Here is a 26,688-nt window from a genome sequence, read left to right as displayed (position 1 = left end):
GCACTGTTTGACAATAATGTTTCAATAAATCTAAAGATTTTAAACAAGGATTTTCTTGTCAATACTGTAATAAAATTGTGGTAAATAAAAACAATAAAAAAAAGGAAACCAGCTTTCATTGGTCTGACTTAAAGGTGGGCATAAGTGACGTTTGTGGTAACAAACAGGACTGCAGTGCAATGGTTTTCTACAGGTATATTCCTGGCCTGCACATTTGCTAATGTTTAACAAGAAAAAGAATTGGAGAGGCCATCAACTGTCAACCTAATTACTCTACCACCGGGATTATTGGCCACCATTTCTGCGCTAAGACTTTCTGCTCCGTGCACAATCATTGTTCGAATGCAAATAAATGGGAGGAAAGCTTAAAAAAGCAGATGATAGTCAGTTGATTTGAGATGCAGTGTGTCCCACGTCTGTTGATCTTTATGGGACAGTTTTTGTGCATGCAACCACACTCCACTCAAATGCATTAGGTCAAGACTACTTTGACTACAAAAGAACTACAAACTGAAACTAAACAAGCTTTCGCCACCAACAATGAATGTCCCTTGCCTACAAATACAGCGTTATCATAACAGACCAGCAAACTACAAACTAATGTGCCAAGCCTCTAGAATTCACAACATGTGATGATGGTGAATGCAAAACTTTAAAGAAAACTCTAGAGTGGACCTCTATTGGTCTGAAACTGAAACAAGGCAGCTTTTTTCACCTTTTTTCCTGTCCCTGGCTTTCCTTTCATTATAGAATTAACCTATAAAAAGTTGTTCAGTTCATTGCATGCCTTTGCTGAGTGCAGTTAGGAGACACTAGTACAGGTGGTTTTAACAGAGAGCATCAACCTTCTGGGATGTAATCAGACGGTTTAAACATGACGATAATGATGTCAGTAAAAGCTCTACCAGTGATTGGAGACACCATGGCCTGCAAGCTGATGAGCAAACTAGAGCTACTACATGAGTGTATGCGATCATAAAGCAGCATTATTTGCCTAGTGTCTACACTATTGTGAGATTTTCCACATTACTTTTTTGTAGCAGAGAGAAGAGAAAGGGGGAGCAGCAGCAAGGTGCATTAACATACAGATAGAATAGGTAAAGAGTTTTAATGTACTCAGGAGGCCGGGGGAATTGAGCGGTAGAGTGAGAGGTGGGGAAGAGAAGAGAAAAAGACAATCAGCAGGCTGGTGTCACGAAGGCAGGCATCCATGACCTTATATCTCTGTTCATCATGTAGAGACAGAAATGAAAGGACTACAGGAGGAAAAAAAAAGGTGTGTAAAGAAAAGATGGGCAGGATGGAGGGAGAGAGAGTCAAAAATAGAAAGAAAGAACTGTGGGCATTCGAAAAAGAGCTCTGGGATCACAATGAATACTAAAGAAATGGGGCACAGTAAGAACATGAGGGAGTAAGAAAGAAGAAACACTGACACGGACAGAGATGAACATGACGCCGTCAGATGTACGATGACCTGACCCAAAGCACCTGAAAACTTGAACAAGAGAAATGCCTAAAAAAGGAGGCAACATTAAGTGATGCCAGAGTATCAAAACTGAGTTCCCACCGATGCTTCATAACGGATGTGAAAATAAAATAGAGACTTGGCAAATCAATGATTCAAACAATCCTTTCAGAGTAAGAAAGAAATATCCTTTCTCGTTGTCAAGGATGGGTTGGATGACGGTGAAGGAGCCAGTCGGATTATGAGCTGTTTGGTAACCCTGCAAAGAAGCTGCAGACATGGGTTGGGTTCCCGGTTCATTCTTCATTAATGCCTCGACTTAGCCTGCTCTCACCTGCCACATGGTGCTTGATTTTCCTTACTTAAGGGTTTCATTAAACATCATTTTTATATCATGTTCTTGATTAGTGGCTCTGTGACATCTTTTGAAATTTTTCTTGTAAAAACAAAATAGATCTTTTTAGATTAAGTATTACTACAAAAATGTGTTGTTAGCATGTCTGTTTAAGTATGAAACCACACTGAAAACCTTACAACACTACAGCATCAACATGAGCCACTGGATAGTCAGATATGAGATGGAAGCCTTTGCTTATTTTACTGTAAATGAAGCATAGAGAGATGATTAAAAACCAAAAACACACTCTATAGCAATATAGCACTTAAGTGTTTTTAGTGTTCTTAGTGGTATAAATACATGAGCAGTCCAAAAAGAGTAAGCACTGGGCAGGGTAAGATAGACTAGGATGTAAACTAAATAAAACCTCCAGAAAAGCCACAGAAACAGACTTAGAAAAGTCAAAGGTGACGATGAAAAACATGAAAGTTTTGTTCGAATAAAGATGAATGTTTTGATGGACAGCGAGAACAAGCTGATCTCCCGCTCTGCCTGGTGACCTGAAATCCCCGTTCACCCAACATCTTCCTTTACTCCTCTTTTCTAGTGAGAGACTGAGAACATGCAATCTGTTAGCAGCTCTGCATTTACACCCTCCAGCCCTCCGTCCCCACAACACAAGCCTTCACCACTCGTCTCTCTGCGGACCCAAATGTTGCTGTCCTTGGTCCTAACACTGCATCTTGAGTGTGTTGCAACTCTTAAAAGGCAGTTTGTGTAAACGGCTGGTGAGAAGTGAGAAAATTGTGAGGTCCGGCCAGGAATGGAGGCACGTGGCTAGACTTGCCAGACCCCGAGAGAAAGAGCTGGAACTTGGTGAAGTCACTTCTCTTATTTATAAAACTAGATCAGCAGAGTCACATGATCTTTGGCATCTCAATATTACCCAGCTTGTGGCTGCTTTAACTTTACTACCACAATATCTCAATAATATGCAAGTTAAGTCTTGCATATCTTGATTAAATTTTTAGTCAATCCCACATCTGTTAATAAATCTGTTATCAGGTGTTTGGATCCTTTCACAGTTTTCTCATTTTTACAAGAAAATGATGGGTTTGTGCTACTATTCAAACAAAACAGAAGTTACGGCAGCATCACATAAAAGAGGGCAAAAAGGATTTCTAAATGAGATTGACCTTGTTGTGTATAGTATGAATCAGTCTTTGAAACACACTCCCGTGTTAATTTAGTCCTCAAGGTACATTTTTTTTATTTACATTGTCAAAAGATTATTCTAAAGATTCTGAAAAGATTCGTGGAAATGAATAAGCTCAAAATTCTTAAATTAAACTTTACTTTGGTCTTGATATGAACATATTATAGGACAAAAAAAAAAACATTCTACGGCTGGCTAGACCATTCTATGACTTAAGGATGAGCTTTATAAGAAACAGATGAATGAAATGTTAAAGAATAAAAGGGTTTTTTCCAGAAAAGGGATTCCAGCGCTGTTCGGAGCCTTAAGGCCTGTTCATACTCCGCAGGAACAGACACATTTGTTAATTTTCTCGAGGTGGCAAAACAACAACAAAGTTAGTTCTGGCCAGGACATTTCATACTTCACAAGAAACTGAAGTTCAGAACTCCTTTTGTGTCAGACGCTCCCCAAGAACTCCCAAACCAGGGCCGGCGAGAGAGAACAGATGTCTCTGTTCTTGTGGATTATGAACAGGCCTTAAGGTAGAACCAATTCTTTCTGTTTCGGCCACCCTCTTATGGACACTAACCAGACCAGCTAAGATGTTGTGAAAAGAAGAAGAAAACTGATCTGCATCATGCAGGTGAAATTGAAGAAGCCATAGAAGAAAACGAGGTCAGTGTTCCTGTCATTTTCCACTTGTCTGATGTTTTTATGTCGGCGGTTACGTCTGTGAACGCTACCCAATGCGCCATGCAGGGTGGCATTTGCGCATTGTCAGTTGTTTTAATAAAGTCAACTAGTGTTTATAGATCCCACTCTAAATTGAACATATAAGTGCTGTGCATCACTGTTCATGAACACCGTTCAGTGTGTGGAAACCCCAGTCAGCACTGTAAAGAGCATTCAAAAACGCCAACTGCTGTTTAAAGCAAAGTTTGAAATTCAGACTGGTGATACTAAGACAACTGTCAGTTGGAAACCTCTGTAACCTGTTTTTTTTTTTTTCTTAATGAAGATAAACCGCCTCCATGCACTGTGGTCTTTTATACAATTTCAGAACACACAAGAGGGGGTACAACGCTTGTTCAAAGAGACATTTTAATGCTGTGGCTCTGCGGTGACTCTCTGGCTGTGGAAAACCCAATCGGCTCTTAGAACTAACTCTGATACCAACCCTAAATCAGAACCTCATTGGTTGAAAAATCATTTCCATAAGAAATTTACATCTGGTCATTTTATTAATAGTAGGCCTGCACGATTAATCGAATTTTCATCGTCATCGCGATGTGAACATTGCCCATTAATACCGTGACCAGACCCGGATTTCTAAGTCTAGTTCACAACCTCGATCGACGATATGAGGTGCCATCACGGAATTATTTTTCTAATCTTGCTATTCCAAATCTGTACGAAAAGTGCAGGACGACGGTGGAGTCAGAGCTGGGCCAGGTCGAGTACTTTGTCTGCACCACAGACCTCTGGTCCAGCCAAACCACAGAGCCCTACATCAGTCTCACTGTTCACTTTTTGGACCGGGAGTTTCAGCTGAAAGCACAGTATTTTCCAGGAGAACACACCAGAGAGAACATTACTTTGACCAGCTGGCATCTAGGAGAGGAGCAACTAACCTGTGGGACCACTGACAATGGAGCAAATATTGTTTGCCATCGAGCTTAACCACTGGGTCAGACTGCAGTGTTTTGGCCACAGGCTGCATCTCGCTATCGGTAAGTCTATTTGCTGTACGTGACATTATTATCAGTAATTCACCAGTACTTGCTCAAGAGCAATGAATAGATCTTATTCAAAAAAAGAAAGAAAGAAAAATAGCAATGGCTGCACTGTTTTGTAAATGAAATCGATTGCCCCAGCACACTGGGGAAACCCCACCTCTGCCTGAAGCCTCGCAGCACCTCCTGGAGATCGTCCCCCTGGGGTAGTTTAATATAGTCAAGCATGAGGACCTGGTGCACAGCTTTGCAGAAGTCATGCGCAATAGTGCAACGAAGGACATTGCAACACCAAACAGGTTGGCCAAGGTGCGGTAACCCGCCCCCGTTGCTACCCAATATAGCCCCACTCATTGCGTGAGACTTGAGAGCCCTGGGCCATCATTAACAGCTGAATTTTCTTCCTCCTCTTCCACCTTCGTGATGTCACCCGCTCACAGGTTTGCCGGCTGCCGCCACACACTATTTTTCGCTTTAAGCCATACAGTCCTGCAGTACCGGTTGCCGTTGTCATGGTAAACACCACTGTGGCGTGGTCTATGGTCATGATGTCATCAATGATCAACTGTGCATGCGGGTCACTTCAGGAGCGTGAGCTGTTCACACAGCAGTCCGTAGACAGGCCACATTTAAAGACGTAATGTGAACAGCCAAAAAAAGTTGGATTTGAGCAGTAAATCGGAATTGTGCATTAAGACCTGCAGTGTGAACTTAGCCTAGTTCACCCTCAGAGAGGCTCTTCAGCACATTAGGGAATGTGGTAACATGCATGTTTGAAACCTGCCAAAGTTAACATGCTCGTGTTCTTGGCTAAGAACTTGCCCTGAGAGAATAGTAAAGGGAGTTGCTTACCCCTAGTGGTAGATATTTTTTCTCTTTTTCTATAAACCCCCCTATTCCAATTATTTCATATTTCTGAGTCCTGTTGGAGTGGAAAATTTAATTTATTTCTGTTATTTATTTAAGCTCTTTTCCCTGAGATTTTTTTATTTCAAGAGATACTTTTTGTTTTTGTTGAGAGCAGGGAAAGTAAACTTCAATGAATTTTTCCAATAGATATAATAGCGTGTAAATTAATGTTATGTGGGCTTTGTTCAATAAAAGCATGCACAAGAATATTATTTTCCCTTTTTTAAATTTATTTACCATCAACTATTCAGTGTTTGAGAGTACCTAAAAGCAGGGAATCTATTAAAGCTGAAAAATCTGAAAGAGACAGGAACTGTATGCAAACTGAAATATTCTTTTATTTATCGCAAGTCATAGTGTCATCGCAGTATTGAACAGTGTGATAGCATAGTTTGCTGATATCGTGCAGACCTAATTCACAATAGCTTAAAAAGAGGAACAACATTGATTTTAGCGAGGATATCGAAGCTACATCTATTGAATGTGTTCTGAATGAGTAACAACTATGTTCTGCATTCAAGAAAATGGCAAGAGGGCATTTAAAAAAAAAATAGGAGATAAAAATCAAATATGTTTAGTAAAATAAATGTGAGAGCAATCATGACTTACATCCATTGAATTCGGAAGGTAAACAAAACGTCTCTAGTTTACAAAAGAGACCTGAAACTTTGTGGTTTTTGAGAGCAAATTGGAAAGATGCGGAAATGAGAACGAATTTTTCTTTGTTTCTGTCACATGCACCACAACAGGCACACATACACACACATTCCCGTAATTTATTATTCTACTTTCTTTCTGTCAGTTGGTCAAATCTCACAAGGTTATGAAATGTAGTTTTTGAAAACAGAATGATTTGACTCTTGTACAGCTCGGCGTGGATCATTTGGGTTGGTTCCAAAGCAGCGAATTGAACGAATTACTCGGTAAGTGGGTCTCAATTCTACCTCAAGGCTTCTATCTGACCTCTTTCTGACATCTTCATTGGTAGCAAAAAGTTCATTACTGTTGTTTCCACACAGCAATGCTAACTTGAAGGGTCCTTGACCCAAAACACCTCAATCACAGCATGTAATACAACTGCAAATTCCAAAAGCTAAAGAGATAATAAAATTATGTCTAATTGAATTATTTTTTGAATGCATGAATACGAACACCATCTGTGCACATTTATTCAAAACCTATACTTTGAGGTCCTTGGAAACCTGTTTAAAGGAAGGCTTGGTTTAACTTACCATGAGGTTATTTGGTGCAGGTCTCTCCTTGGGGTTCCGCCGCATACTAGGAAAATAAAAAAAGATGAGATATAAGCAGTCTGTATCCCACTACTATTCAAACTGTGACGAGTGAACAAAAGGTGTTTTTGTTCCAACTTTCATTTAGTGAATGTATTTCATTTATATATTAATATATGGGAAGATACTCGATAGAAAACCCAAGATGCCACAGAAACTGAAAGAAAAGGCTGAATACAGACACTATGCAGTTAATTTATTTAAGATGTATGTGTGGGTCCTCCATATACACACATTGGATCCTTCAGAACGACCTACAATGGGGGATTGTGTGCAGTTAGTTGTGAAACTGGTTCATGTATCACAATAAAAAGGCCATGACCATCTAAAAATAGGCAAAATGGAGAGTACTGAACCTGCATCAAAAGCAGGTGTCCGAGTCAGTTTGGAGAGAGAGGTTTTTGAGTAAATAAAGCAGCCATGGGGGATAAACAACAGCTGGCGTGGTCCACGGGTAAATTCTGAACAGGAACATACACACAGTGCTTCTGTGTGGTTTGGGTTTGCGTGTACATGTTTGCCTAATTGTAAAGGTTACAAGTGGCTAATGAATCAAAGGCAAACGGAGGGTAAACAGTGTATTTGTCCCGATGCATTAGACAAACCACTGTCTTTGTTTAAAAAAAAAGAAAAAAAAAAAAGAAAAGCTTTTCATTTAATACCAGCAGCACTGAGAATCAGGGCCAATAGTTAATACAACCATAATGCATTAATATAAACCAGCATATTCACATCAATCCCACAGTAAACCAGAAAGCTTTGATCCATTTACAATCGTTTGGCTCATATAGTTTGTGGTCATTTCTCAGCAGAGGCTGAGATGGTCGACAATGAACACACATGAACACACACAAATCACATGCAACACAGTCAGAAGCTGCTGGTCTGTCTGAAAACAAACCGTTTAAAAGTGTAAAAGCCCCTGACTCACCACTGAGTGATGAAGTGAACAAACTTCTCGCTGAACTGCCCGACAGGGAGCACAGGGGGGTCCTGTGAAGAGGAACAAACCCATTCACACAACAATAACATTTTAAGGCTGAAAAATCCAGACAACCTGAAAATTACAAAAAAAGATGGTTTACATCTACATTTACGTCATATCATCATTTATCTAAACATAAAAATAAGCACAGTCACACGGAAGGAGTAAAAATTTAAACCTTGTAGCTTACTACTGTACATATCTTAAATACTGCATATATTCATATTTATGTTTATAGTTATTCACAGTTTAATACCATTGTGCTCTTACTGCACATACTGTATCTCATTATTTATATACCACTGCCATTCACATGTACATACTCTGCACTTTCTGCTGCTTTGCACTTCTGGTTAGATGCTAAACTGTGTTTCATTGTCTCAGTACTTCTACTCTGTGCAATGACAATAAAGTTTAATCTAATATAATCTAATCTAATCTTAAATTTAATATATGTTTCAGGCAAATTAGTAATCACACCCACAACGACATTCATGTGAAACTCTATATAAATGCAGGTCAAAATGAGAACAGTCTGGATCAAAGGTTTCACTTACAAAACCTCATAAATACAACCTTCATGCTGACATCTCTGAGGGGCAACATCTTGTTTTCCTTGTAAAGATTTTGGTAGCGTCCTACTTTTCATCCTTGCTCTGTTTCCCTCCTTTTCCTTAAGTCCTTGAGAGAGTCACACGGAGTCTAACGATTAAAGCTGATAATTGTAAGAGAACTGTGGTGAACATCGCTTGTTTAAACACAATCCAACATCCACAAACAGCTGATTTGGAGAGCTGGTGACCACAGAATAACCTGACATGACAGATTATTTGTTACACAGAACCACCTGGGATGTTCGGGTAGAAATCAGCAAGAAAATCTAAAAACATACCAGGCGGATGATTACATGAACCATCTATCACCAGTCTGATTTACAAAGTGCTACCAGTGAAGCCAGTTCGTAACTAAAACTCTCTTCGAGAGAAGAGCGACTTGAGAAGAGCACCAAGACTAGCGTTAAATATCAGCCTTTGCTCTTGTGATCTGTTAGAAATGCTGCTACGGCAGTATCTATACTAACTTATTTAGGAGCTGCACACCTAAAACTTGCCCCCAGCTGCCACCACAGTGTTACGAACCAAGAGCAGGATGGTGCTCTCAGACTGTAACCAAGTTTTTTTTAGATGCATCTCCTACAGAGTGACACGCAACAAACTCAAAATAAAAGAATACTTGCTCCCCAGTACGGCTGAATCGGTAGAACTTTAGTTGTAAAATAAAACTTCAATCAAGTCTTTTTCTCATCTTTCCCCCTGAGACCCTGCAGAGGACTGCTCACAGTCCAGGGCTAAACACATCTGTCCCCAATTCCTACAAATTAAAAAGGTCATCTTTTCAAAAGCCTGTTAGTCTTTCAGAGGCAGATGTACAACATGATGGTTACTGTAGCGCCCGTATGGAATGAATTATATACATTTATCGACTTTATTTGATATATTTCTTTCCACCCGACTCATTTTCAGTGCACCTGCCATGTGAACGGTTATGGAGTGCATGATGTCAACAATACGACCTCAAAGCTGTTTGGACTGACTTTGTTTAGAACAAAGGGAGTGCAAGAAAGCCTTTCTAATCTAAGGCAGGGTATTAACCAGAAATACCTGCTACTGTAAACTTTGGGTGAGTCGTGGCTCAGTGGTTAGTGGGGTCATCTTCTGGCTGGACGGTTAGCGGTTCGATCTGCAGCCTCTCTACTTCTCAAACTCTAGGCAAGACGTGGCACCCCGCATTGCGCTGGAAGTGCTTGTTGATGTATGATTGCAGACTAAAGGCGCTGCATGAATAGAATAACTGTTTGTGAACGGGTGAATGACAATTCCAGGCTGTAAAGCACTCTGTAGAACCTGAAGGGATTAGAAAGGTTTTACAAGTGCTGGACAATTATCTAAACATTTAAATATCTGAATATAAAAATGGACACTGAAACTGGTGTAGCAAAACGTGTTGTAAGCAGAGCAAAGCCACTCAGATCAAGGTTACATTTCTGTAACTTCATGTATGTATTTTTCAACATTGTGGCTTTTTGCTCATTATTGAGGAGTGGTATCTGTGAGTCCTTTCTCTGTTAAATAATTAATCAATTTGCCTCACTGTGCTCAACAGCTTTTCAAATGTTCCTGATAATTCAACACTTACGCTGTAAGAATCTGGCTACATGTAATGTACAGTTGTGACTTTGTTATTAGGAGAAAATGAAAACTGATGTTTTATGACTGAAATGGGAACAATACAATCAGCAGAGATGTGCTGCTCTCAGTACTTTGTTTACAATAGTCTCGACACAAGGAGCAGATGATGGTGTAGAGCAGAGTGGTGACATCACTGCAGGTAAGATTAAAAAACAATCACTTCCCTTTGTGCACGAGAGCTTTAACATATTTCAAGCATACATATCTATTCATTAAATACCCAACACAGAATCTACAAATATATTTTTTTCTTTAAACAACTTTAAACTTTGTAAAGTCTGGCTTATGTCAAAAATTTGTAAAATCATTTTACCTAGACTACATACAGCTGACCAGCACTTTTAAAAAGGCACCACATGAAACTAATCACTAAAATGGGAAAATGGGAAGTCCTCTAAACCCTGTCATGTAGAATATCAGAGCCAGTCTGACCCTCTGGTCATTAGCTCACCTCAGCTTTCCTTCAGTTTACCTGTTCTTAGTCTGCTTCTCGCCATACCTTTGACAGTCAGCGATAAAAGTTACAAAAGGGTATTAACAAGCACTTTTCTCTGGATTACTGGATAATCCATCTTGCAAGATACAGTGCAAATAAAAAACACCTCAACAGCATCATCAGATACAAGTGGATCAATCTGACAATATCAAAACATATCGAATGAGTTGCCAAATAGCAGCTTTAAGTCAAGAGGTATTCTACACACAAAAATCCCCATTTTGCAAAAAATATGCACAAAAATCATAAAGCCTGCATTCACAAGCAGGTATTTATTCAAATGCCAGGAATTAAACCTCTTTACAAGTGAAACCCTGCTGTGCCAGTAAAAACACCTCTGGGCAGTGTTCGCCATTCCTTAATGCTCTGATCGGCAGGCTCTGATGCATGAACCCATTTAAATTAACAAAGGAATGGGTTCTTTCTAATCTCACTGCACTTCACAGTCCTGCTGCCGCCTGGATGAGCAATATATCATAGCACATACACAAACCTGCATCTGCAAACAAATGCCCTTGAGCACTGCACTCTAGAATCCCCGGCATATACTCTGTTTAGAGGGAGAGAACAAAATAATTTGCAGCCACTGTATTATGGTGAGCATACACACACATTAAGAACAATTAGACCCACGGCATTTATAAAGCGTTGACCACACAATTAATCTACGTGTTGTGTAGGTTAAATATCTCTGTCTGCGCTTTCCCCCACATATCCACTTGCGCCTTCGTGCACCTAACACACACACATTATGCATGTATTCATGGTTCCATCTGAGTGCAACACTGCTGCAGCTTTGATGTGGCAGCAGGCGATTTTACAAAAGACAAGCAGGCTGATGAAAGTGACTAGGCTGTTTAAATTATGCCTCTGGTTGTCAGAGTGCTGCACTATGAGACAGCACGCACACTACGAGGGTACAAGGGTACAAGTAAATATACATGTCATTGCCATGGAGCAATTATTAAGCAAAATTAGATCAGTAATTACAGGCTTGAAAATAAAGTGGGATTCTTTATTAGTGGAGCCACTTGCAATTCAACAAATAGAAGAGAAGCACATTAATGAGGGAGGACAGCAGACAGATGGCAGGAACAACTGCAGAGAAGTTCTAATTTAAGACCTCGGCTGAACAGGGTGAGCAAGATTCTGAGGCATACACAACAACAACCTAGATGGAGGGTATGTAAATTAACATAAATGGAACAATAAACACCTCTTTTAATGCAGCTTAGAGGTTGATACAACAACTGACAACATTTAAGAATGATATTAACAGAGCGTGCAGTCACTCTTCTCCTCTGTGTGTGTTACAATCTGAGCTGGTGTTTTCAGTGTGGTGCCACCCGGCCCCTGCTGTTCACTCAAGAGTGGCAAACTCTGAATAACTTATGCTGGCTGGCCAAAAAGCCACCCCCCACAGCGAAAGCGATAAGACAAGATACATTTTTTTGCTCCGATTTTGCTGATTAACAGAAATCTATGAGCTGCTTAAAGGGCTCAAAGTCAGATTTCACTTTCAGTTTTAGTTTCATTTGTTTTGGTTGCCTAGTGTGACACTTATATTGTTTTGTTAAAGATATCTTAGAATCTTGAGTATTAAATGGTTGATACATGTTTAAATAGGAGACTAGGCTCCAATTACAGTTCTCAGAAAGCACACAAACGTACATCTTTTCCAGCGGCGCTGTTATACAGCTGAGGAAAGTTTGAAGAAGAAACACTATTCTAAATGAACAAAACCTGATAGAAAAAGCTGAAATTTTTCAAGGATCAAACTGTTTTGCATCTTAATCCATCCATTCATTTTAAAAAGCATTCTAAAACCTGTTTTTTATTTTTGTATTTTTAGTGTCTCTGGAGACACTAAAAATACACAAAAAAACATTTGAGATGTGAAATCTTAAGCTTTAATAACAAATTAGTCTTTCCCCTTATGTCTATCTATCTCTCGATCTGTAGATCTAACTATATATTAGCGACAGTCATGTCGCATCAGGCTTTAAAGCTAAAAGCTCGACAATGTTAGAACGTAGAATGCGTAAAACCAAACAGATCCCTGCGCTGGGTTTGCAAAAAAGGGATCCCAACACATGTAACCACAGTTTTTATCTCTTTAGATTACGTACTAGAAAATGTCCATCTAAAGATGTTAAATTCAACAGCTATAACACAAAAATGGAGGAAAGACTTTTATAGAACGCTGTATTGTTTTCAGATTTTTAGCAGAATTAAAAAAAATCCTCCTGCTGGAGAAAGTTACAAAGTTAGAAAAATGAGCAGTGTTAACTAAATGTAAGCGAGTTTAAGGCAGGTGCATCTACTGCATTTAAAATACCTTTGTTTCAAGTCCATTTTTCTTAACTGATAATAAAAAGGCTCTGCAGACACTGTACGATATCTAACCCACCAATATAGAATCCTCTGTGGGTATCGACAGAACACAAGATACTTGCTTCCAACAGTTAAGTCCTCAACATTTACATTCTCTCAGAGCGACTTCATTTTTCCAGACAGAGTTTATCCTCTTGTCTCTTCCTCGAAAGCACTGAATTAGCTGGGACAGTAAGGCGCTGCTGCCTCACCAGGGACAACACAGAGCGTTCTCTCGCCTCAAGGGGAGACGGCAAAGGGCACGGGAAAAATAGTTTGAGTGATGGCTGCGTCTCGCTGACTAATGAACAGTTCAGCCCAGGTCAATCCATTACAACCAAAAGCATTTAATTATTAATTACGGCCAATCTATAGACAGTTAAGGACAAGTGACACTGTGTGTTTAGCGTGCGATGTGACTGGTGATGGGGGCACTGGGCGGCTGTTGTTGAGGCATTTTGGCTATTAGTGAATGTCAGCAAAAGACTTGGGAGGGAAGAAGAGGGGAAGGTTATGATAGCTGGTTATGACACAAATGTAGGCAGTGTGAGCTTACATATGTGCACAACAGCAGGACAATAAATCAAGAAACAGGAAACCGCTGCTCGTGGGTTCTCTCTGCATGTTGACTTGGTTTAGAAAGAGTTTCATCATGAAAACTGTTTGGAAAAATAAAATCAACACAAAAGCACTTCAGGTCGATATAAACTCATAATGAAGGTAGGGGTGAAGCCAGATATTACTTCACCTCTAATTAACCTTAAGCCAGCATTGTTTTAATTCTTTATATCGTCTATATTTTCAACACATTTTCTGTGTATCTATAATCAAATCAAATAAAACATTTATGTATTAGGTGGCTATGCATTCCCTCTGCTCTTCAGCGCTCATTTTTATATTGGTCTTCTTTTTATTTTAAGAAAGTGCAATAAGCAGAGTGATCCTGCCTAAACACGGTTTTATTTGCTTCAAAATTGGCTCTGTAGTATACAGAATTCAGAGATGCGTCTTGTGTGTGTGTGTGTGTGTGTGTCACTTGTGACAGGTCCAACCTCTACAGTAATGTGCATGTGCATATGTGTATTGCCTGCGGCAGTTGCATAGGGTGAAGGGTTGACTGAATGGGGAGCAAAGCCGCCTGAGTGGTTTGCTTCATTAGGAAACAAAATATAAGCTTTCCGGGCCATTAGGACTGACTTTAGATGCAAAAGCACATAAGACGACGACTCACCTCATCAACGATGCATTGCAGTAACTGGAGAGGCTGAAGAGGAGCAGAGGGAAATGAAAAGGGGGGAAAAAAACAAACAAAAAAAACCCTGTTAGCCTACATGGAATTTCTTGGCAATAGAGGAATTTAACAGTGTGATAAAAAAAGATCCACCTAGATTAATCAAATGCAGCAAGCTCAAGCAAATCCAGCCATCAGCTTCTAAATGTTCCTATTTTTCATAATGACACCTAATGTAATACCAGCAGTTTAAGCATGATCTAATATTTTGTTGCAAAAATCCAATCAGAGTGCTTTTTTTTTTCTCTTTTCTCTCTCTTCAAATGAGAGAGTCAACCAAGAGTGACAGACTATATACAGAGCAGGAGACCTCTAGCTTCTTTCTTGCTATTCTACTGCAATAAACTTACCATTAAGGATCCTTGGTTTTTCTGAATCTGTAGGGCAAGACAGAGAAAAGGAGACAAGGCAATATGTAATTAGCGTGTCATAATCAAGACGATGCACTTGGACACATTATGATCACTGGGAGAAAATTATTGCTTTCCTGTTGGCAATTTGAGAGTATGTACTAACATCATTTACATAATGAAAACACACAAATGTTAATGGCCTTGCTCTCATTTGTGTGGAATGGGGGATAAAAGAGCCACTAACGCTAATTTTCAGAGCAGTACTTTATTCCTGCCCTCCAGGTTATCTAAATGTGGTGGGATGCAGAATAAGTGTAAAACAGCATTGAAGGAGCTTTGTAATGAGCATGCTCAGTGCAGCTGTTTTACAGGTGAAGCAGCACTATTACACCGGCCACATCATGACAAAAAGATAAGAGCTTTCATTTGGCCGAGGGAAATAAAGTGAAACGAGTGGAGAAAAGCCCAATAACTAGCGCTGAAAATAGGACACAAATGCATTTAATGCTAACCACCATGGTCACAATCAAAATGTGAGCGCATTATGTTCTCAGGAAACAATGAACTCGATAAGGAACCTATCGCCTTAGGACATCGCCTATGACCTTAAAAGTATGATGCTGCAGTGGAACTGCACATATCATTTTGTTTTTTCCCCTCATTAAACCCCCCCAAGGCTGAATTCCCCAGGACGATCTGTTTTAGTTTCTAACAAACATAAAATTCTAACTTCATTATAAAGACTAAATGATAGAAGGCTTAAAACCTAGGCTCAGCTAAATAGATTGCTCATTTCTCCAAGTCTTTTGACAGTGCATTAGAGCACTTATTGATTCACTCAATTAAATACAGGTTTTCAGTCTGTAAATACCAAGAGACTCCTAAACTCCCTCAACATCCAGTTTTGCCTGATTCAGACACATTAAAGGCAACTATGGAAAACTAATTTGTTCAGAAATAATTACTAGAACTAAATTGTGTGCTGCTCCAGGGTTGAAATTGGATTGTGGGTGGCTGACTTATTCAAACATAACTCAGGACTTATTCTTTTTATACCGGGTAGCTTGACCACATATCAATAGCTTTTGGCATTAACTGAATTAGATCATTGTACACTGATGATCTGATTGGTGTAACATTATCTGCATGTTCACCCTGAGGTTAAACGCTGCTTAATGTGATAATTAACCTTAAAAAGATTCTCCAACAAGGCATTTCTTCAGGTTTTTTTCTTTTCTTTCTGATGCCAATCTATGAAGTGCAAAGACACGCACCGTGCATGCCTATATTTACCTCTGTTTGTGTGAGTGTGCATGTGTCTGTCACTGAATGATAAATGCAGATGTGTAAAACATCAACTTCTTGTGTCTTTAGAGCTTCTACAGTTCTGGAGATTTTCTCATTACTTGAAAAGGAGGATGCTCAGCATGAAAGCAGGAGGTCACTAAATCAATATTTAGATGTCAAATGATCTGTTTCTTTTGTACCAACTTAATAAACGTAATCGTAAACGTTTTCTTTTTTCTGCTCCTTCAAGATTCAAAGACAATTTTTAAAAGTAAAGTTTGATTTTTGATTTTTTTTTTTTAAAGGATAACACTTATCAATAAGCATGTTTTGATAACTGGCAAATGAGAGCCCCGCAGTGTCACCATGGAGATCAGGATCAACAAGAAGTAAACCACTGTATAAGCCCCAGATGTGCTATCCTGAAATTATAGTCTCTCTAAAATCATGCAATCATATTTAGACAAAAAACATTTTCCCTTTGCTCAACTAATAATCTCAGCAATGGGCAAAGGTATTAAATAGTGACAAATGTTGTGCAGCTTACTTATGACTAAAAGGGGAGGGTTGAAATTCATTTACATTACATGTAAAGTTATCTTACACATAAAAGTTTAACTTGATTGAGTAAAAATGAAAGGCTAATGTTTTGTACTTCGCTTCGTACAAGAGGACGTGTGATCACCTTGAGTGTGTGAGTTTGGAATTGTTGTAAAAAATTTTTTTAAAAAAGACAGCCAACGTTGTTTCCAACATTCCAACAGATAACATTTCGCTCTGATGTCATCTAAATAACACAGGCACTGCATCTGCACTCCCTGACAGCTGCGGTGATGTGTAATAAGTTTTCTGAAACAGACGTAAAAAAAAAAACCACTGACATGGTGTTTCATCCAGAGATTCATTCAAATAAGTGAAATATGAAAAAATGGGGAGAAACAAAAACAAGTATGGAGCAGAGCAAAAAGACAACAAATCAATCAGCAACAATAGTGCTGGCGGCTGTATACACATCACATCAGGTCTGGTGTCTTCAAAGACTTTCAGAGCGAGCCGCGCAAAACTCCATTAACTCCTGACAAAGAATGCAAATGAATCCCAACATGTGGTGAAGTGGAATTAAAGAGACCATCGGAAACCATGACAAACATGAGGTGATGACTTTACTCTGCATGCACACACACTCACTCACTCACATAAAGGGATGAATGAAGGATAATACATCAACTCAACAAAAAACACAAATAAAAGCAAGCGGGAAACAGACACCTCAGGACTTCTTTTTCAATGCACAGTTTAAATCTTTCAGTGCCAAATTCAATTTTACCATCTCATCCAGTAGCTACCATTACAAGCTGAAATTCTGCTCTCAAACTTATTCCCAATCCCTCTCTTTTATGCTCTCCAACTTCCTCAGCCTGGACTAAAATGTTGCCTGTAAAGTGTGGCAGGGGGTTTGCACAGACAGCTGTGCCAGATTTTGAAAAAAAAAATAAAAATGACAGCTTAGGCCCGAGGACTTTGGCTGGCTGCGCTTGACGAGCTGGATCCAAGAACTCTCGCCACACAGCTCTGCTACAGCCTGCAGGTGAAGTGTCTGCAGTGCCATATGGGCTTGGGGGGGAAATTAGCACTGAAATAAAGAAAACGCTGAGGATGACTCTGAGGAGCCCAAACAATTGAGCTGTTCCTAATATTTTGTCCAATTTATCAATAGGGATGAAGTGCACTTGAAACATGACAAAACAATGGCTGAATCAAACGCTCATTTCACATATGCAGACTCACAGAATGGCCATTGTGACACTGGCATCACAATACAGTTATAACTGTAATATCTTATGTAATAACTGTTTATCTTCACTGATCAGTCTCACCTGCCATGGAAGCATGCCATCTAAGTGATGCACTAATTCCTGAAAAAAAACATTTTCTGTATAACATGTGAGACCCAACACCAATGTGCAGTATATCTCTTTAACATGTTAAAACTGCGCATATTAGCGTGTCAAACACAGTGTGGTTGTGTGAGACATACCAGCGTTAGACGGGATTAGCTGAAAATCTTCTTTTTCTACATATGTAGGCAGAACAGTCTGTGCTAAAGAGACTCTGGCTCCTTACTCACACTTTTAGTTGCAGTTTATCCACACAATCTATCACTTCACCAGGGGACACTGTCCTGCCCGTCATGTCTGTGCTGTGTGAGAGAGAAGGAGCTGAGGCTACCATAAATCCCATAACAGTGTAGTGAACATTCAACTGATTCTCCCCCTTTCATTTGGCTCAAGTGCTCTTAAGAGATGCCTAAAAGCTGCCACAATTACAGTGGGAAAGACGGTGGAGCATCAAAGCTTTTTCATTAGTGTGATGGATTCATCTGCAAAGCAGATCATATTCTAAACTAACGGGAAGTCCACGGTTTCCATGTTTGTGTACGTAAAATGACTGGGACTGTTTTTCTCTCTCTTTAATAATGGCTTTTGTTGGCATCAATGGCTTTTATTTGAAAGTTGCTCAACATCCATCAATGAGCCATAGACTGGAATTCGAACCCAGGTTGGTTACATTGAGGAACTTCAACCTCTATAAATGGGGAACCTGCTCAAACAACCGAGTTACCCCGTCGCCCCATAACGACTTATTTTAAACCTTGTGTTTGGAGATTTTTGTAACAACGGGTTACATAAGCAACAGAGAACTAATCCTCAGAACAAGGCACTTCTAAGTGATACTACATCCTTTCCAAAGACTTTTTCTGGCATTGCATGTTTTCGTCAAATAACAGCTAATTTCTCAAGAGGCACACAGCGGTTCATTTCCATGCCATGTTGCATAGTAGTAAGGAGAGGAGGGAATAAGATTTTCAAGACAGAGCTCTGCATTCTGTGGCCACAAACAAATTTCACAAAATTTCTTTAGAAAAATCGATCAAGGTTTTGTTTATTTTGGTTAAGTTTCCCTGGAAACAAAGTTCTGGGTCTAGAGGAACAGTAACAACAGATCTCAATACTACAGGGTCAGCTGTCCTGACGCTTCCCATGCTTTCTTTGTCTGGAATTTTTCAGAAGGGGGATTAATGCACTAATCTCACTGATGAAACAGTCCAACCGTTTACAAAGCCACAGGAAAATAATGAAACATGAGAAACAATAATCTCCGACATGGATACAACTCTAACTAGTCCCTTGAGCTGAAATGTGGAAATGACTGATCCTCCAGTTTCTGTTCTATAGTAAACTTTTGCAGACACTTTGTAAATTTAGGAGCCAACTTAAAGCTGCTCCTTCACATTCTGTGCAGGCGAGCAGCCATGAGGTAACCTGAGGTGATCAGATTCAGATTGCTCAGCGAGGATTAGAGCGATAAACCCATCTTAAAGTACTAATTAAGACTTGATGGGATTGGGAAGCCACTTCTGTAGTCAGCAATTACATTTGAGCAGGATTTTGTTTTAGTGTAATGAGGGGAAAAAAATGGAACCAGACGACAGACTTATACATAGAAAGTTGTATGTAAACAACTGGTCTTTAATTTAAAGAAGAGGAACTAGAATTCCTAGCAAACAGAAATGCTGGTGCCATTTAGGTGCCACATTAATACTTTTTTAGAATGTGGTTGGATACATTTGTGGATATTAGAGTTAATCAAAAAGTTAAATACAAACAATAAAACCAGCAACACTGAGAACAGAAAAGCCAGAACGGTCCATTCAACAGCATAATAACAAATACAAATGCAACACTGAAAACAACTTACTTGTGGATAGGGGAACATGTCAAGTGCCAGCTGTATGGAGAAGAAAGTAATAATTAATACTACATGGTATTTTGAACCCTCGAAACATCAAATACTGAAAAATGACTCAAGGCTCATGTGTGAATGTGAGTGCCTTGGAAAATATAATATAGTACTTGACATCATGATAAACAATGGGCCTAAATATGTCACCAATACAATTTATACAATAGAAGCTTTTATAGAAGTAATATTTCCTGTATGGCCACTTGATTATATTCCAATAAACTGTAAATGGAACCTGATAATGCAACCAGCCCTGGTATACATGTACACCCACAGTAATCCGTTCATGCAATCTCAATGTCAGGGTCTTAAGGGCATTAAATTCACAAATAAACAGAGAGAGAAAATGGTGTAGAAGCGACTGAAGCGTGCAGATCTCGAGCGTTTCAGTCTTTGAGGTAAGCTTAGTACCCACCTGCTGCTAACACTTCTTCATCAAACAACATCAGCTATTAGTTAATAACCCCCAAACAATTACCACCTGCTGACAACAGGACACAGGGTCAAACAGAAAGAGAGCAGGATTGTGGGGCGTTTTTATCTGTGTATGTGTGCCAGTTTGGTGATAGCTCTCCGACATTTGAAAATTTACTTTAGGAGGACATTTTTCATCTTGGTCAAGTGTAGCTTATTGGCAACATTACATTATCAAAATGCCAAAATATGTCTGTCCTTGAATACAAATAGACCAACTAGTGGGCTTAAAGATCAAACCAATCCAAGTGGAACTGCAAATGACTTCATTTAGCTTAATACACATCTACAGCGAGAGACAAAGAAACCAGGACCAGAGGGTCTATTGCTATTAAACTCCATCTTCATCATACAGATAATTTGCCAATATTTTTTTTGACATGGCTGCATCACAGTGAACTCATCCATTATTGTTATAATTGTAATGATATTAAACTGACATTATTGATGGACAAAGGTGAGACGGAAGCATGAATCATTTGTTATAATGCAGAGGGAGAGCTGGAGACAGGAATGGATGCAGAATCAATAGTGTCAGTAGAGACCATGGCAGTGAATTACTGAAATTAAAATGGTATTTGGAAGCACAGTGTGTCACTCAAGCACCTCATCAACTATCTCTAAAACAATACAAAGATACATGCACACAGGCCACCTGTAAATGATTATACCTCCATGAAAGAGATGCCTACACTCCAGACATCTGCATGGATTCCATACTGTTCTCCCGATATCCTCTCTGGCTGTGGGATAAAAAACAGAAAATACAGCACAAGATACCAAACTGCGTCTTGATGAAGACAAATGAAAAATGACTGGACCTGAGAATGAAAGTAAGAGGTAACTCACCGCCATGTATGCATTGGTTCCCACATACGTTTTGGCAATAGAATTTACAAGCTGCAAATACAACAAACAGTGTTAAGTTGAGCAGTTGAGCAGTCAAAATAAACTAAAGCTACTCGATTGTTCGACATCAGGGAAAAAGGAAAAGACAAGAGGGAGACCTGATTTGCATTAGCTAAATGTATTGATATTATTTTGGGCTACACTCAACCCCTGCACAAGGGAGCAGGTGTAAGACAAAGGGGACAGGAGTGAGTCGGTGTATGTCATCGGTGACAGGACTGTGATAATGAGGGTCTGTTCCCTTACGGCTTTGTGTTTTTTTTTTTAGTATGTCCTACAGAATGTGAGACAGTGAGGAAGGGTGTGTAACACAGACAAACAGAAAAACACGGTTAAAAAGACAGAGGACGAGTCAACGCTACATATGTTACACACTGAGGATGGAAAAATCACCTTGAACGTGCCAAGAAAGTGTAGGTTAGAAATGAATAACAATTTGCCACCAAACGTGTGTGTGTGTGCGTGCGTGTGCGTGTGTTTTAAAAACGGCAGACAGAGTCTTCAGGGTTGATGTAGGGAACAGTGAAGGTCTGTCCCTGATGATTACGTTACAAAACCCACTTTTGCCCCCCCCCCCCCCCCCCCCCCCACACACACACACACACACACACACACACACACACACAATGACAAGGCTATTGTCTGCCACCCACGCTTTCCCCCAATCAACTGAATACATATCAATGAGGCCTGGCGCTGTGTGTGGGTCATAATTATAACAAGTGATTTTTTTTCAGAGGCTGCAGAACAATGGGGGGGGGGGTGGGGTTATGTGAGACGAAGACGCTTTGGGAAGCACTGATGTCTTGAATTGGAAATGAACGTTGTGATTGACATGCTGACCACATGCACTCAGAACTGTGCATGCACACAAACACACCGACTGCACAGGACTGTGCTCACACATCTCTAAACAACTGTTTTCCTTCCCTTCCCTTCTATCCTGCATTCTTTCACTCTTTCTCACACAAACAAATCAGTGTACCTGTGTGCTGACACCAAAGTCGCACAGCTTGACTTGTCCTCGGGTGTTCACCAGCATATTGGAAGGCTTGACATCTGTGGAGACAAACTGCTTGATAGAACTGCAACATCAGCAACTCTGCTGCTTGTCTTTATCAACTCTGCTCCTTTTTTAATAACACAGCAACCTTACTCACCTCTGTGAAGTATCTTCAGGCTCCACAGATATGTCAGTCCTTTGACTACCTAGAGACACAGGCAGTAGAATAAAATATCTCAAAGACTGAGCATTTAAGCAGTGCATTTAGCATTTTGATGAATGAAACTCCAGCCTTTGTCAATGCTCAGTCCTGAAACAGCGACTCTGGAATCTGACTCTGACATGACAGAGTTCAGCTGACTCTAGTCAAACCTCAATCTTGACATTCACAGGCTCGGAGGGATACACAGACATATTGGCTTAAAGCAACTCTCGATAAGTTTGTGAAACTTAAAACTCTGTGCTCCCGTCTCGCTTTGAAGTACACCGACGGCGTAGTCAGGGAGCCGCAGTTCACAACTGTTGGTTTAGCTTTGTCTAGTTTAGCTTTGGAGTCGTTTGACATTTTGGTGGCGTCTTTGTAGCCTCTTCAACATGGCAACAAATTCATGTATGTATGGCTATGCGTGTGCAGGGTTCACAGAGATTGTTTTTGATGACAGTCATGTTACATCCTGTGGTGGACGCTAAAGAGCAAATAATTTGCCCAATTCTCAAGTGTCACTTTAACATCAGTATGGACATTCAGCTGTTTGACTGCATAGGATAACATCAACTGATGGCAGAGGCAACATTCATCTGGTGTGTCCTGGTTGTATTGCATTGACTTTGCCCTTAAACTGATTAGATTTATTTACATTTAGGAAGTGTAAAAAATAAATTAAATCTTTATATAAAATATATAATAAAAGTTTTTTTTTAAAACATTTGTATCAAGGAATTATCAAGCTCATTCAAAGATGGCATAATGAAGGGCTGAAATACCTTCAAACTATTCAGTTCTTCTTCAGTTCTAACAAAGCATATTTACTTCAATTTTTAGCTTCAACTTTATTTTTATAGCACATTTAAAGACAACAAGTTACAATAAAAATACAATAAATACATGGACAAGCCATGATGTCTGTGCTCAACTCGAAATGAAAGCCAAAAAGAAGAGGTGAGTCTTAAGCAAAGACTTGAAAGTAACAACATCCTGGGCAGTTCCGATATTGTATGAAAGGCTGGTTTGATGACCTAAGGGCTCTAACTGGAGCGTGAATATGCAACATCTCAGATAAATAAACAGGACCCAGACCATTTAAAACCTCAAAAACAAGCAATAAGATCTTAAAACCTATTCTAAATTCTCTTACGGCGAGCCAGTAAAGTCAAGCTGAACAGGAATGATATTTAATTGTTTCGCTGTCAATAGTAAATTACGAAAATAATTGGAATTGCCAATCAGCAATCTGTCAAATTATCTTCTTTAACAAGAGTATAGACTCATAATTTCACAACTAGCACATCCCTTATCCTGACGCAAACGTTTGGGCCCTGTTTTCTTCACATCAGCAGCCTTTCCAGCAAGACTTGCCAATAATTTGTAAAACGTGTAACATGGTTGTCCTGATTCTCATGGGGAATCATCATTGCCAAAAAGCTTTATGTAACCACTGAAATAATAGGAATACAAGTACAAGGAACCAAGGAAATGTTTCTTAACAGGATAACCTGATTTTCAGAGGATCAAGTGAAGAGCTAAAGAATTAGGGAGGAGCCTGGTACTGAGGCATTGTGCCCTGAAAATTAAATAAGTTCAGCAAGTTGGTAAGAGCACCCAATAAGTAAGGGGTATGCACTGTATCTAAGTATTAAACATTTCTAAATGTACACTTCTTTGTGGGGATTTCCTCATTCATGTGATGTGAAAGCTGATTGTAGACTCAAGGCTCCCAACACTCATACACAACATACTGTGATGAATTAAGAAAGCACAAAAGCTCTCTGAAGTCCTGCTGCCTTGAAAGGCTGTGGTGTTACAAGTGCAACAACTGGCATGTGCAGCTTCACTCACACCCTCTTGGGTGCTTTCCGTTCAGCGATAATTAACAACTGTGACAGTGGAAAGGAGGGTAAGCTGTGAATTAGAATTAGCACTGACTAAATGACTGTCATTGTTTGATTACGGACAAAGTTACAGGAGAGCGACAGAAAAGAGGAGCTGGAGACAGGAGGAGGGTAATGAGTGTGGAAAAGAGTCACATTAATCAACATCAAGGCCATTTCAGTCAGAATGCTAGTTTTAACTGAGCAGAAAATAAGGAAGAAAAGGGAGCATATGAGGAAAACAAAAGTCACTTTGTCTATCACTTCAAAAAATAAAGGCTAATTGAAAATGTCACACCTGTGGTTCTTGTTTATTTCGGGCATGTGCAGTTTACATGTTTTACACAAAGTACTGCATCTCCAGCCCATTAAGACTCCTACTGTTTCCAGGCTTAGAAGGTCTCAGATCTAATGGGGTCAATTTAATACACCGATATGAACAAATGCAACGTTAGATCCACAAATGTTTGACAATCATTCTCATTTAAAATGTTTGCTAAATTACTTATTCTAGTAACAGTTATATAATGGATATGGACATAAATTGCTGAGGCTAGACTTTACCTTTACGAGCTCTTTAAAGGCGGATTTTGTACCTTTGTCCCCAAAAATGATCCCCACAAGGGAGCAGATCTGGGTACATTTTACATTATATGATAGCTTGATTTTTAGCACAAACATGGTAGCAAACATATTAACACTGTAGCCCTTTTCACATATAGGTGCTGTCCCATTGCCCCCCAAGTTTTTTAGTAGCAGTTCAGCCTGATTTAACAGAGTTAAGTTTACTTACGGCCACTGCAATCCTCCCAAGGACGTGCTCAGGAATTCTTTTGTAGACGTCCAATGATCCACCTGTACAATACAACAAAACTATTTAACCTAGACAGTTATTACAATGTAGAATAAAGCAAACTTTTCAAATTCTGCACCATGAAAAATTGATTAATAATAAAATAAAAAAATAAAATCATAAATAAGACTGATCCACAGAGGTTCATGATTCAGAGGCCACGTTGCTTCAGTCTGAACTGAAAATCTAAATATTTATATCTAAATATATTGAATTAGTATTCATTCGGGCAGAAGGGGGACTCCTCGTCGTACGCTGATCTTATGATCCACAGGTGAGTCGACATAATGGTATTTGTTATAATTCAACGTTCTGACACTGTGTTTCTCTGTTTTCAGTAATCAAGTACAAGTGGAAAGAAAAGTTCCATGAAGTTAAAGTGCACAGAAGTTACACAGACTTTGCTGACATACTGGCAAATGTGTGAAACATGGGAATTACTGCATTAACACACTTGGACAAACACACTCAAACACCTAAAAACATAAAGTCCCCCATCTCACACCAGTCAAGGAACACACATACAAATATTCCTACAAATGCACTTCAGTCAAGATTTATCACGCCCTTGTAGCTTTTAGCACAGAGGCATGCAAAGCAGCTCACAGAGATCAGAGAGACTCTTGATCTGCAGAAGTGTAAATGGATACTCAGTATAGAGACACAAGACTGCTCCCCAAAGTCTTTTCTACACAACTGTAGCTAGAAAGAGAAGAGAGGAAGAGAGACTCACCGTCCATGAATTCAGTGCATATGGATATTCTGTTCTCTACAAAAAAGGCACTGAAGAAAGTGATGATGTAGGGTGAATCGCACTGCAACAAGAACACAGATTATGATCATTAAAGAGTTTGTAAAAAGGATTTATTTGTGATAACTTTTTTCAACATTTGGAAAAAAAAAAAAGAGGTCAGGAGTTCGACTGCATGAGCGCCACAGCTTCAGTGAATGGTAAAAAAATGGAAGTTTCTCCATGATCTCTCAGGCTTAAAGGATTGTTATCGAGACTTTAATGTGGAATTTAGCAATTTCCTTTCAAATTTGTTTCGTTATTTATGTTTGGAAAGAAAATACTATATTCATCACTGAATTCCGCTGACAGGCGGCATTAGAGCAGAGCGAGCCATGCAATGTGGATCCATAGATAAATGTAAACGTACAAAGCCCTGGTGACGCTCGCTTTGTTTCAGGGTAACATCATATTACTTCATGCTCAGTGAGATGCAGGTTTAGTGTTAAACCTGTTGGTCCAACTCTTACATGCCTTTTATCACATGCATGTGCGTGTGAGCATGCATCCCTGATCCCTGTCTTAGTGATTAAGACTAGAGGTGATAAACAGCATTTCATTAGTTGGACTCATGATTAATTAACAATGCGGGTGTGGTAGGACAGCGAGATTCAGAGGAGAAAAACAAACAGTGCTGATGTAGAGGAACAGATGAAACCAGTCAACACTTACCTTGTAGAGAATTTCTAACTCTGACATGATTTGCTTCTGTAATTCCACTGTGATATCAAGAGGAATGACCTGTAATCAAACAATGGGCGAAAAAAAAAAAGGTACAGCCTTTATTAAGCCCAATACT

At 39.5% G+C, this 26,688-nt stretch overlaps 1 protein-coding gene across 4 annotated transcripts in view; it reads right to left on the bottom strand.

Moving 5' to 3' along the window:
• map2k5 (mitogen-activated protein kinase kinase 5) overlaps window positions 1-26,688 on the bottom strand; it is a 55,472-nt gene that overhangs the window by 9,873 nt on the left and 18,911 nt on the right. For 2 of the 4 annotated variants that reach the window (XM_072380940.1, XM_072380943.1), the window contains 12 exons: window positions 26,562-26,630; window positions 25,833-25,914; window positions 25,040-25,101; window positions 22,316-22,364; window positions 22,141-22,214; window positions 21,096-21,146; window positions 20,918-20,989; window positions 19,728-19,757; window positions 14,679-14,705; window positions 14,269-14,301; window positions 7,866-7,927; window positions 6,875-6,920 (listed from right to left, as the gene is read on the bottom strand). In XM_072380940.1, coding sequence (XP_072237041.1) covers window positions 6,875-6,920; window positions 7,866-7,927; window positions 14,269-14,301; window positions 14,679-14,705; window positions 19,728-19,757; window positions 20,918-20,989; window positions 21,096-21,146; window positions 22,141-22,214; window positions 22,316-22,364; window positions 25,040-25,101; window positions 25,833-25,914; window positions 26,562-26,630 — 657 coding nt within the window. Of the gene's footprint in view, window positions 1-6,874; window positions 6,921-7,865; window positions 7,928-14,268; window positions 14,302-14,678; window positions 14,706-18,943; window positions 19,023-19,727; window positions 19,758-20,917; window positions 20,990-21,095; window positions 21,147-22,140; window positions 22,215-22,315; window positions 22,365-25,039; window positions 25,102-25,832; window positions 25,915-26,561; window positions 26,631-26,688 lie in introns of those variants that run through there. The other 2 variants (XM_072380941.1, XM_072380942.1) reach the window with 2 other exon arrangements.

The sequence above is a fragment of the Leuresthes tenuis genome, unplaced genomic scaffold (assembly GCF_036924035.1).
Source record: "Leuresthes tenuis unplaced genomic scaffold, fLeuTen1.0.hap1 SCAF_2, whole genome shotgun sequence".
Classification (NCBI taxonomy): domain Eukaryota; kingdom Metazoa; phylum Chordata; class Actinopteri; order Atheriniformes; family Atherinopsidae; genus Leuresthes; species Leuresthes tenuis.
The sequence above is the reverse complement of the archived record's forward strand: the minus strand, read 5'-3'. Positions and strand labels throughout refer to the sequence as shown.